This window comes from Acanthisitta chloris, unplaced genomic scaffold, assembly GCF_000695815.1.
Source record: "Acanthisitta chloris isolate BGI_N310 unplaced genomic scaffold, ASM69581v1 scaffold6351, whole genome shotgun sequence".
NCBI lineage: Eukaryota > Metazoa > Chordata > Aves > Passeriformes > Acanthisittidae > Acanthisitta > Acanthisitta chloris.
Window position 1 is genome coordinate 3,990 of NW_008656389.1, and position 11,011 is coordinate 15,000.

The 11,011-nt window shown below is 43.0% G+C and overlaps 1 protein-coding gene across 1 annotated transcript in view; it reads right to left on the minus strand.

The window, feature by feature from the left end:
• Nucleotides 1-1,240: 1,240 nt before the first annotated feature.
• LOC103811339 (dnaJ homolog subfamily C member 5-like) overlaps nucleotides 1,241-11,011 on the minus strand; it is a 34,409-nt gene continuing 24,638 nt past the window's right edge. Inside the window, exons 3-4 of the mRNA XM_009084306.1 lie at nucleotides 7,554-7,728; nucleotides 1,241-1,335 (exon numbers count right to left, since the gene is read on the minus strand). Of these exons, the coding sequence (XP_009082554.1) occupies nucleotides 1,241-1,335; nucleotides 7,554-7,728 (270 nt within the window). The remainder of the gene's footprint in view (nucleotides 1,336-7,553; nucleotides 7,729-11,011) is intronic.

The window sequence follows — 11,011 nt, forward strand, 5'->3', positions numbered from 1 at the left end:
CTATGTCAAATCAGTGAGGTGCTAAGTTTAAAATCTTAGATTTAACTTTAAGGGAAGTTCCTTTAGCTCTTACAAATCAGGGGCCTAACTTCTTCATGCTTGTTTAGCCACAGCCATACATACCTTCACTGATGTGTGCAGTGGTACACCTGAACATACACCTGATCCCTACCTCTTTGTTTAAAATCATGCCACGTGCTCTTAAAGCCCCTGTGCCTTGGGCAGAGGGGAGGATTCAGTCTTGCCCTGATGAGCTGGTGAGGGCAGTCGCTCCTTTGCTGCTTGTCTTCCCTGCCAAGACCTTGCTGTTCCCACAGCCCCAGTGCCTGTGCTGGGTTGATGGCTCCCAGCCCAGTGCCAGCAGGGCAGTGGGGCCAGAAGCCAGGGGCATGGTGGAATAAGCCAGCTAGCAGAAAGCTGTTGGCTGGGAACCAACTGGGAGAGCTTTGCCACAGGCCTGTGGGGAGAGGAGAGGCTCTGGGGCAGTCCAGGGCCAGCCTTCCCCTCCACATGGCATTTGCCCACTGCTTCCTGGATTTGCAGCTTGTGCAGGGGAAGACAGAGCCCATGTGTGCTTCTGGATGAAGCTCCTGGATTTGGAGTGACCTGCACTGTAATACCAGCAGAACAATCCCCGAGCACTTTGTCCTGGCTCAGGTTTATAATTGCCAGAGCTGGGTCCCAGCAAGCCGCTAGCTGTTTTCCAAAGAGGACTTCCTTTCTGGGAAGGAGAGTCCTGTCTGTCTTGCCATCAACTTTCCCCCTGATGTCTGGTAAAGAGCACCTCCAGCGCTCCTTCACAGGCATGTTTCACATCCAGCAAAACTGATGCATGCGAGGAAAATTGCTGGGGCAGGGAAAGACAAAGCCAGTGTGCCCAGAAAGGAACTTGGGACTGTGTCAGGGAGGTGAAACCACAGCTGAGGGCAGGGAGGAGAGCAACTATACCAAAGGAAAAAAATTTAGAGAAAGACCCTGTTGAGCCTGGCAGTTTGAAGCCATGTGAAACCAGCATGCTGGTCTCTATAGCTCTGTACTGGCCATAGGTGTCTCTATGCAGAGTGCAGGTATCAACCTATTGGAAGTGGCCTAGAGGGAAATTCTGCCTTCATAGGAAATTACTTACAGATTACTTTTGATTAGCTTAAAGACAACTACAAATACAGGCTGTAGAACTCATCACGTGTTTTTTCTCGCTGTGAGACTCAGTGAGAAGCACCCACAGGTCATGTTTCCTGCTCTAGGAGTCTGTACGATAGCTCCGACGGCTGTCCCCAATTAGTTGTGTCTTCTCGGTTACAGTAGTCGGCTGAAGCATGATAGGAGTTTCTCCATCTAAATTGTGAAGAAGGACAAAAAAATGGTTTAAGAACCCTTTACTTGCTACCAAAGTCAGATTCCTCGTTAGCACCACAACATTTCATCTGCTGTTCTGGTTGCAGCTTAATCTTAGTTTCTCAGACAGCTCTGTGGGTCCTGAAGAGGTGGCAATTCCCACACCAAGTCTACAAATGGTTTTACTCCTTGCCCTCACATAATGGCAGATTTCTGGGTGACTATTGCTGCTGCTGTTAGACTGGACATTTCCTGTACCTGGTGCCTTGCAGAGACTGCAGACTAAAGGTTCCTGCCTGTTCCAATTGCAAATACCTGTTCCTGTAAATGTCTGAATATAATGAGTGCTGTTGTGAGTCAGCAAGCACTAACCTTGACAGTGTTTGTGGGAATGGCACAGAAATGAGTCTTGAAGAAGGCAAAGTTAACAGTAAAGAAAGAAGAGAGTTAACAGGAAAAAAAAAAGTGTGAGCAGTAATACACTTAAGAGGGAAGAAATCACATATATCCTGAAAGCTAGCTAGTTAAACAAAAATGTTAAATTGGATTTGAAGTCTTACGTAGTATATATACAATAGGACTCTGGGAATTACTATTTTAATGAGTTTGGCACTAGCAACACCTCATATGATCACTGTATAAATCCTTACTGCTGTGTACTTCTTATTCTGTGCAGTTATGTATTTGCTTTTCCAATATATCTACAAAAATGTGTTTCTTGTAGAATGGAGGAAAGAAGAGTGGAGGAAAGTGAAGCCTCTACAGAGTTCCTGGATGGCTGTTGTGTTCCCTCTGAAAATAAACAAGGTTTGGTTGCCCTTCTTCTGGGCCTCTTTCCAACCCACAGTTTTTTGGGAGGGAGAAAGAGACTCAGGTCTCAGAGACTAACATTTATCAGCCATCTGATTTCATATGAAAAATTCTGGACTATCTGTATCTTGATGCTAACATGGACTTCAGAGTAATTGAGTACAAATTATGACTTCTTTTGCCAAATGACCAAATGTTCAGAAAAAAACCTCATCTGGCAGTTCCTCCTGTTTACATGACAGTTGATGGGATGAATCATGGGCAAAAGATGTAATGTACAGGAGTAACTTAACCCAGAGCAGGAATCTAATTGCATGCCATAAGGCTTCCCCTCAGTGGGGGTAGAACAACTTTGACTCTGTCAAGGTGAAAGGCAAGAATGATTAAATGCCAAGCAGCTTCTCTGTATGGGCAATTCTGTATTTAGACACAAGGTCAAAGACAGACATGTTTCATAACTTCTAAAAGTATATGAGTAATTAATGCTTTGAGCTCAGTTCAGGCTTATATTAGTTTGGCAGTTCCAATCCATTTTTAAGTTGCTGTGTATTTTCTAGATCTCTGAGCAGCACTCCCTCCCACCCTCTGCTACCTCCAAGTTGTTCATTTTCTGGAAGATCGTTGATAGCGGGCAGAGAGTAGCAGTTCATTTTGCTGTGATACCCAGGTGTGCAACAGGAGAACAGGACCCACTGCGAATCTGTCGCGTTGCCTCCAGCTGATCTGCACAGTTCTGAACTGACACCCTCACCAAGCATTTTGCTGCTTGCGCCCTTCTAAAGATATATGATGTTTTTTTATCAGAACAGAGCCCTGTGGTATAATAAACTGTACAAATATAGTCTGCTAATGGCAAGCTGCAGAATGGAGGTGAGGCAGAATTCACAGTTTAAACTGCTTTCTATAGATAGCTCTTGCTCACTGTTCGCCTACATTTGTATCATATGGAGTGTGGAGGTGACAATGAAGTGATAAAAACTTACTGCTTCTGAGTTGGGAAGTACTTTGTTACTCAGGTTCTTTTATTCCTTTTCTTTTTTCTTTTTTTTTTCTCTCCCAGATTTCATTTTCAGTAAAATTAAAGTTGGCCTAGAAATGCCTTGCTTTGTTCTTACAATGATAACCAAACAGGAGAAAACAAACCTACCAAACTTCTTTGAGTGCATCATTACAGCCTGAAGTATGAAGACAATTCAAATTCCAATGCCACTTCCTTTGGGACCGCAAAAATAACAAACATTTTGCCATCATCTTCAGTGGAAGCAAAATCTGTCCACCAGCCCAGAGTGTGTGGGAAAGTGATGAACTGTTGCACGTGTCTGTGCTGCAGATGAGTGAGTGATACTTCCCTTTGCTGGTGTAATTTCATGCGTAACATCATGGCATGATACCACAGATTACCCTGCTTTACACCTTTCTAATGTCATGTTTGATCTGAAACCCCCCAAAAATTTGATGTTTAAAATGCAACAATCCAAACGTGAGATTTAACTTCGGGATGTCCGTTGTACATTATGTCACAGTCCACTGGAACAAATCAATGCTTGTGAGAAGAAATCATTGTAACCTAAGTACACACCAGGGCTTGCAAACACCTGACTTCCTTTAGTTCTGATGGTCATGATACTCATGGAAGTATCATGACCCTCATGGAAGACATGAATCTGTCACAGGAGATAGTCCACTAGCTGAGCACTAGAACTAATCAGATATATTTGAGTAAATCTTTCTTCTAGAGGAATATGCCATTTCAACAGAATTGAACCCTTTGGCATGATTATGTTGCCATTTTAGGGAATGGATGACTGAATATTTGGCCTCACATCTCTTTTTCACTAATAATTGGTTTATGGTATGTTAATTTGAGGAATGAAATCAACTCCACAAACAATTTTGTTAAAGAGAAATGTGAATCATAGAATCATGGAATCAACCAGGTTGAAAAAGACCTCAAAGATCATCGAGTCCAACCCTACCATCGTTACTAGACCATAGCACTAAGTGCCACATCCAGTCTCGTCCTGAAAACCTTCAGGGATGATGAATCCACCACCTCCCCGGGCAGCCCATTCCAATGTCTGGTTACTCTCTCTGTAAAAAATCTCTTCCTAATATCCAACCTAAACCTCCCCTGGCAGAGCTTGAGTCTGTGCCCTCTTGTCCTACTGCTGGTTGCCTGGGAGAAGAGACCAATCCCCACCTGACTACAACCTCCTTTCAGGGAGTTGTAGAGGGTGATAAGGTCTCCCCTGAGCCTCCTCTTCTCCAGGCTAAACAATTCCAACTCCCTCAGCCTCTCCTCATAGCACTTGTGCTCAAATCCCTTCACCAGCCTCGTTGCTCTTCACTGGACCTGCTCCAGCACCTCAATATCCTTCCTGAACTGAGGGGCCCAGAACTGCACACAGTACTCAAGGTGTGTCCTCATCAGGGCCAAGTACAGGGGCAGAATCACCTCCCTGGTCCTGCTGAGCACTGAAATGAATGAAGCACTGAAAATCATTACTGTCATGTTGATTCAATAGATGAAGCCTAAATCTTGACTCCCACAACACAAGTATCGCCTCTTTCATGCAGTATGGCTGGCACCCAGCAGATCCCACTGAGCACAGCAACAGCTGCTGGGGACTTGCTCTCAGAGGTTTTTAGCATCAGGAATGGTGATGTTTTATCGATGCTGCATTCTTCAGAAAAGCAATGGCTGACTACAAAATATTTGGTTAAGTATGTCCTTAGTTTATGAATCTACATTTTGACCTTGGCAAAAAGTTCTGGGTAGCAATAACATAGATGCTGAAGACTGCAGGAAGCAAAGAAATTAATTACTGGCTAGAATGCTCAGTCTGTGGGCAGAGGACATGCAAAGAATTTGGATCCTTATAGAATCTCCTCTTCCAAAAGGAAATCTGTTGCAGGAGTGATTAGTTTGTTTCTGAATTACATACAGGAGCATTTCTGTTCTTTACCTAAAGGAAGGCATGAGTCTTAATTTCTACGGCCCAACATTTAGAAATGTCTGGTGCAAAAGCACAGTCTTTGCTATTCTAAAACTCAGCTGTATCTTTCTGGCCACCATCCCTAAAGTTTGAGAAGGGGGGGGAAGGAATAAGGGAGGAAGGAAGCACAGTTTGACCTGGATATCATTCATTTTTTCCTAAATGAGTGTCTCTTTTCCTTTCAGCTGCAGAAAAGATGTTCATGTTGTACTTTGTCATGAAGTCTTTACTTTTATTCCTGACACTTTTCTCTCTTTTAATCTAATTTTAAAAGAAAGATAATTCTACTCTATTGAGTCATGCTGGTTTTGATCGGGAGGAAAATGTAACAAGACTGAAGAGAAGGGTAGGAAAGGTACAAAGATCTTCAGAAAGGTCCTGAAGGTACAAGGATCTTCAGACCCTACCTATATATTTAATATTGTCTTCAAAATACCTAAAAAACATAATTCCACACTGTGCTCATTTTTCAGATCGGTACTTTGCTAAACACTTAAAATTATTTTTAAAAATTGGTATCTCAGTGAGACTGGGTGGGAGTAAAAGGATGTCAAGGTGGCCTAAAATTAAAGAATACCAATAAAAGCACCTGCGCCAGAAGGAGGGAGAACTACTTTTTTCTGCCACTGGGGAATTTTGTGCTGGATTTTGAGGGAGGGCAAACTATCTGCCAAAATAAAAAAAAAAAAAAAAAAAAAAGAAGGCAGAATTTTAGCATTATTATTCTTCAAAGTTCCATCTTCATATTTCAAACATGGCTTTGGTGTCATAGACCCCTGAATATCAAGGCCCATTTTAGAAGTGCACTTTTCAGATGCCTAATGTAATGGAGTTTATTCAATTTGTTTCAAATAATGCACTGTGGTTATAAAGTTTTCACTAACAGCTTTTATTGCCTTTGCAGTCACTGATCAAGTATGATCAATTTTTAAGCTGAATGTATTTACCTTGATAAGCCCCCAAGCAAAACCAATTTAAAAACACCACCACACGTTGGCATAACAGTTACATAAATAGCATTTGTTTCAACTACTACAAGTGTTTTGTCACATATTTATGGAAGGGTAAATTTTTGTGAAAAGTTGGGGGGAAAAATTTCTTTCTGCTAAGGGAACATGACATTTGCAATCTGGCAGTGCTATTTTCAGCATAATAAACGTAAGAATATAACAGCATAAAATCTTCCATAACAAAAAAAAAATGACTTAAGTGGTCCTTCCTCATAGAAAAGCATAATCTTAATCATAGTTTACATAAATTTGCAGCTGAAAAGTGTCCTAGGTCTTCCCTTGGTATCTTGGCTTCTTATTGCTGGAGGATCATTGCATCTCTCATCCTGTACATATCTAACCAGTTTGAGATGTTTCTACTTCCCCTGAAGATGAAGCCAAAACTCTGCCCCTCTTCAACAGATTAGTCCTCATAGAAAAGCATAATCTTAATCATAGTTTACATAAATTTGCAGCTGAAAAGTGTCCTAGGTCTTCCCTTGGTATCTTGGCTTCTTATTGCTGGAGGATCATTGCATCTCTCATCCTGTACATATCTAACCAGTTTGAGATGTTTCTACTTCCCCTGAAGATGAAGCCAAAACTCTGCCCCTCTTCAACAGATTAGGACACAGCCCTTTGTTCTAAGTATGTAACCCACACTGGTGCCAAATTAAGAAAACACCTTCACTGTCCCTTGGCATAGCTAAAACCTGAATGCACAGCTAGGGGAATGCAGCAAAGCCAAGAAAAGAGGGTTACCTGCTGAGAAAGGTTGCCCTCTGCCCCAGGCCCATGTTCCTGGCTGGGTGTTCCTGCTCCTGAGTTAGCACTTGGCCTGCCCCATGGTGAAGCACAGCAGGGAATTACATGGGCCAAGAACTGTACACATTTTTGAAAGGATTAGTTTTCACCTGGATTTTATTTAAGATATAATGGCTCCTGGTAAGGTAGCAGAATTGCTGAAGCCAGTGCAGAACTGAGTGAGCAGCTTAGGGGCTGGATGGGAGAGGGGCAGGACCACAGCAGCTCCCATGGGTTACTCTCTTGGGTTACTGCACAACCTTGCTGTTGGAAACTTTGCATCTTTTCTTGAAGCCACTTCTTTAATGGGTACAGAAGCAATGTGGGCATGGGGGCTACAGGGTGAACATCATCTCTTAAGATAAGCCCTGAGATTTTTTATGTTTAAATGTCTCATAAGAGATACAGAAGATATTTAGTTATTAGTGCCATAAGTTTAGTTTTGCATTAATACATAACTTGGGAAGTTCACTGGGTCATGGTCTTAGCTAGAGTGAATTGGCACATCTCCACTGGTGTCTGGAAGCAGGCTCAGCATTGTGAGCAGAACATCTGGACCTCGGGCTTCAAAGATTCTTTTGAACAGCTTTGCCACACAGTATGCCCCTACAATACACACCTCTTTCCATGTCGTTCTTAATTTGCTCTTCCAAATCTTCTGGAGACACGCAAAACTCCTGCTGTTCACTCTCGGGTGCTTTGGGTTTACACTTTCCGCAGCAGCAGTTGAAGCAGCAGCAGAGGCAGCAGCAGAGGTAGCAGCCTGTCAGCAGGCCACAGATTGCAAACAGGCCCTGGGTTAAACACAGCAGGAAGAAAACCCTGTCAGCAGTGACCTTCCTCAAACTCGCAGCAGCCTCTTACAGCTGAAGGCAGATCTTCAGAAGAACTCTAGTTCCCAAGAACTTGGCACTCAAAGGAGTCCAGCTGCTGGCCAAGTGCCTGAACAAGGGCCAGATCCTCCAAAGCCCTTCTCACCCACAAGCTCCTACATGTCACTCAGGACCACATCCATGAAGTAGACACCAATCAACAGGCCCCCGCATGCTCAGCTTTTGAAAGTCTGTCTTCGGCTGATGGCCCTCAGCAAAACCTTCCAGGCAGTATGCAAAACCCCACCCACCTTAAAATGACTCATTTCCATCTTTAAAATGACTCATTTGCCCAAGATCATTTTTTGCAAACACTTATTTACTGGCAGGTTCTTGTCAATAACAAAGCTGAGAGAAAAAGAAGCAAAGACCTAGATGCATCCTGCATCTCTTTAAGCACTGAACCAAGGCAATCAAAATTAGGACTGTAGCCCCTGTGGGCTCCCCACATAGTCAAAGGGAAGTTAAAAGCCCTTCCAGAGGGTGACCCAGCCACAGGAGGATTGAATTGTCAAGGGAGTCTCTCTCTCTCTCTCCCCATTAGCCTGTGCAGGACCACACAGGTGACATCTTCTAAATTGTACTCCTTGGGCTGTGGTTTCTTGATCTGGGGACTCAGGCAACAAGAAGTTCCCACCTGCATGGGCCTTTGCTCACTCTTGTCCCTGCAGCACAAAGCACAGAGGTATCAGCAGAGCCAACACAACTGCTTGGGGCCAAGACCAGAGACATTGGTCACATTCAAGAGCCAGAAAACTTTGATTTACAGAGCTTTTCTTCCTCCAGACAAGGCCACTGCCTGGGTTCACAGCGCAGCTCCACAGCTGCTTATGTGCATGCTGCATCACACCAATGGGATGGGGGACCCGCAGGAGGGAAGCCTTTAGGCTGGCATCACCACTGTGCTCCATGGGGATGTGACAACAGCCTGGCTCCTGACCCTAGGTGGATCCAGGCCTGAACCTAGTTTGGCACAGGAGGAAGCTCCACATCTCTTCATAGACACAGAGGTATGAGAGCAAAGGAAAGGCAGTGACATTCCTGAAAAGTGAATCAAATTAACAGAAAGAGGGTAGATTCAGAGTAGATATTATGAAGAAAGTCTTCATTGTGAGGGTGGTGAGACACTGGAGTTGCCTGCCCAGATTATCTGTGGATGCCCCATCCCTGGAAGTGTTCAAGACCACATTCGATGGGGCTGTGAGCAGCAACCTGGTCTAATCAAAGGTCTCCCTACTCATGCTGTGGGGGTTGGAACTAGGTGCTCTTTAAGGTCCCTTCCAACCCAAACCATCCTACGATTCTATGAATGTGTATGTAAAAGCAGCACAGCTTCGTGACTATGTATGGGCTGGAGGTACAGTCAGGCTTCAGCATTATAGTTATATAGTCTGCCCTTTACTAAGCATTATATTCATAAGAAAACATGCTGCTGAGGAAGAAATTAAGCACAAATGTCAGGATATTGTCAGACTTTGACAATGGAGCTATGTAAATAACATTTTTACATATGTGTGTCTCAGGCAACAGTAATGGAGGCCGATTGGAGAATCTTTGAAGGTAGTAAGACTACTTATATAAGTAATACTAATATAAGCATGTATCTAGAGTGAGCAAGGTGGTTTTAAATGAAAAGGACTCTGAGTTTTCATTATGTTTTCCTTGTAGCAGACACCTAAAACTGTTATAAATGCCATAACCCCTAAAATCAGTTATCTGAGTGCTTATCACTTATGCCATAATGGAGAATAAATCACCACAATGTATAGAACAAAAAAAAAAAGACAAAATTAAAAGTGTATAGAGGAGGAAAAACCTTACATTTATTCATGATCCCTTTAATGCTTCAGGATTTCTTGTGCTTATATTATCATAGTTGGTAAATCAAAAATCAGTTTATTGATGTGATCCATACACTGATTATTGATTTACCAGCTACTGATTTACCAACTATTCCTTTACCAATTCTCCCTCTGTCATCAAGACAGTTTATTGACATGATCAAAAAAACCAGTTCAATAAAACAGTTACATGAATAACCCCTACACCTGCTAGTGGAGAAGCAGTTCAAGTTCCCCTTATCCATGTCTGAATGTTCCCTGTTTAATATGCCTGCTAAGAAGTCTGGCACCATGAAAAAAAAAGTAGTTTTCACTATGCATTTCTCCTTTCATTTGAGTTTTCTTACTTCTAATGATAAACCTCCTCTCAGCTGTCAGATTTTTCTGAGTATGAGTGTGCTGGGGAAGTGAAATGCTTGTGGTTGAAGAGGAAGATACCAAGTGTAGGCTGTGGTCCCTACTGTCTTCTAGCAGAATGGAGGAAATCAGGAGTCTAGATGTCATCTGCAGATGCCTCAGACTCAAATAGTATTATGATGACCGATGTAAGAATCTGAAACTGACCCAGCATCTGTGCATGAATTAAAAAGAGATGAGGAATAGTGAGATCAATTTGCAAAAAAACCCACTTGGTGGCCTCTTCAGGCTTTGCAGGTGGCAAGATTTTGGTTTGGGGGAGAGATAGAGAAACCACCTGCGACAATCCTCAAATGAGTCTATATACATTATTTGTATTTTTTATACAGTACTTGTGAAAACCAGTCAGCAGTGATTACTTTTGCTATTCAGCATATCTTGTCTCACCTCTGGGATACAGCTTGCTTGAGACAATCCACACGTTCCTCCTTTAGCTGATAGGGACTTACTAGCTTCTTTCTGTACTCTCCGCTGCTCTCCTTATGAGTCAAAGCTACAGTGGTTATTTCTGTTCCTGATTCTAACCCCCAGAGGATTTTATACTCTGTAAAGTCTCCATTAAAGATCAGCAAGTAGAAGAGCAAGTAAAAGCTAAAAAAGCAGTAAATGGTGAGGAAAATCTTGTTTACCAAAACTGTTAAAGGACTCAATACTACTACTCTCTCAGTGGTAAGGTAATGCTTCCTGGCACCTGAACTGTGACAAAGAGGCTGAAGAAGAGGGTGGACAGCAAAGAAACGAGGGAATGATCCATCAGAAGATGACAGAGCTGTGGTGGGGAGTCCTGCCTGCAGCAGGACTCAGCAACAGCAGCTGCAAGCAGGCAGCCTCCAGCCTGTCTCCCAGGGGGCAACTGTGCCTTTGCATGTGCAGCCTAAACATCACCTTTTTGTTCATTGGTTTCATTCACTGTTCTGCATTTGAGCAGCTTCCTTCTCATCCTGGTT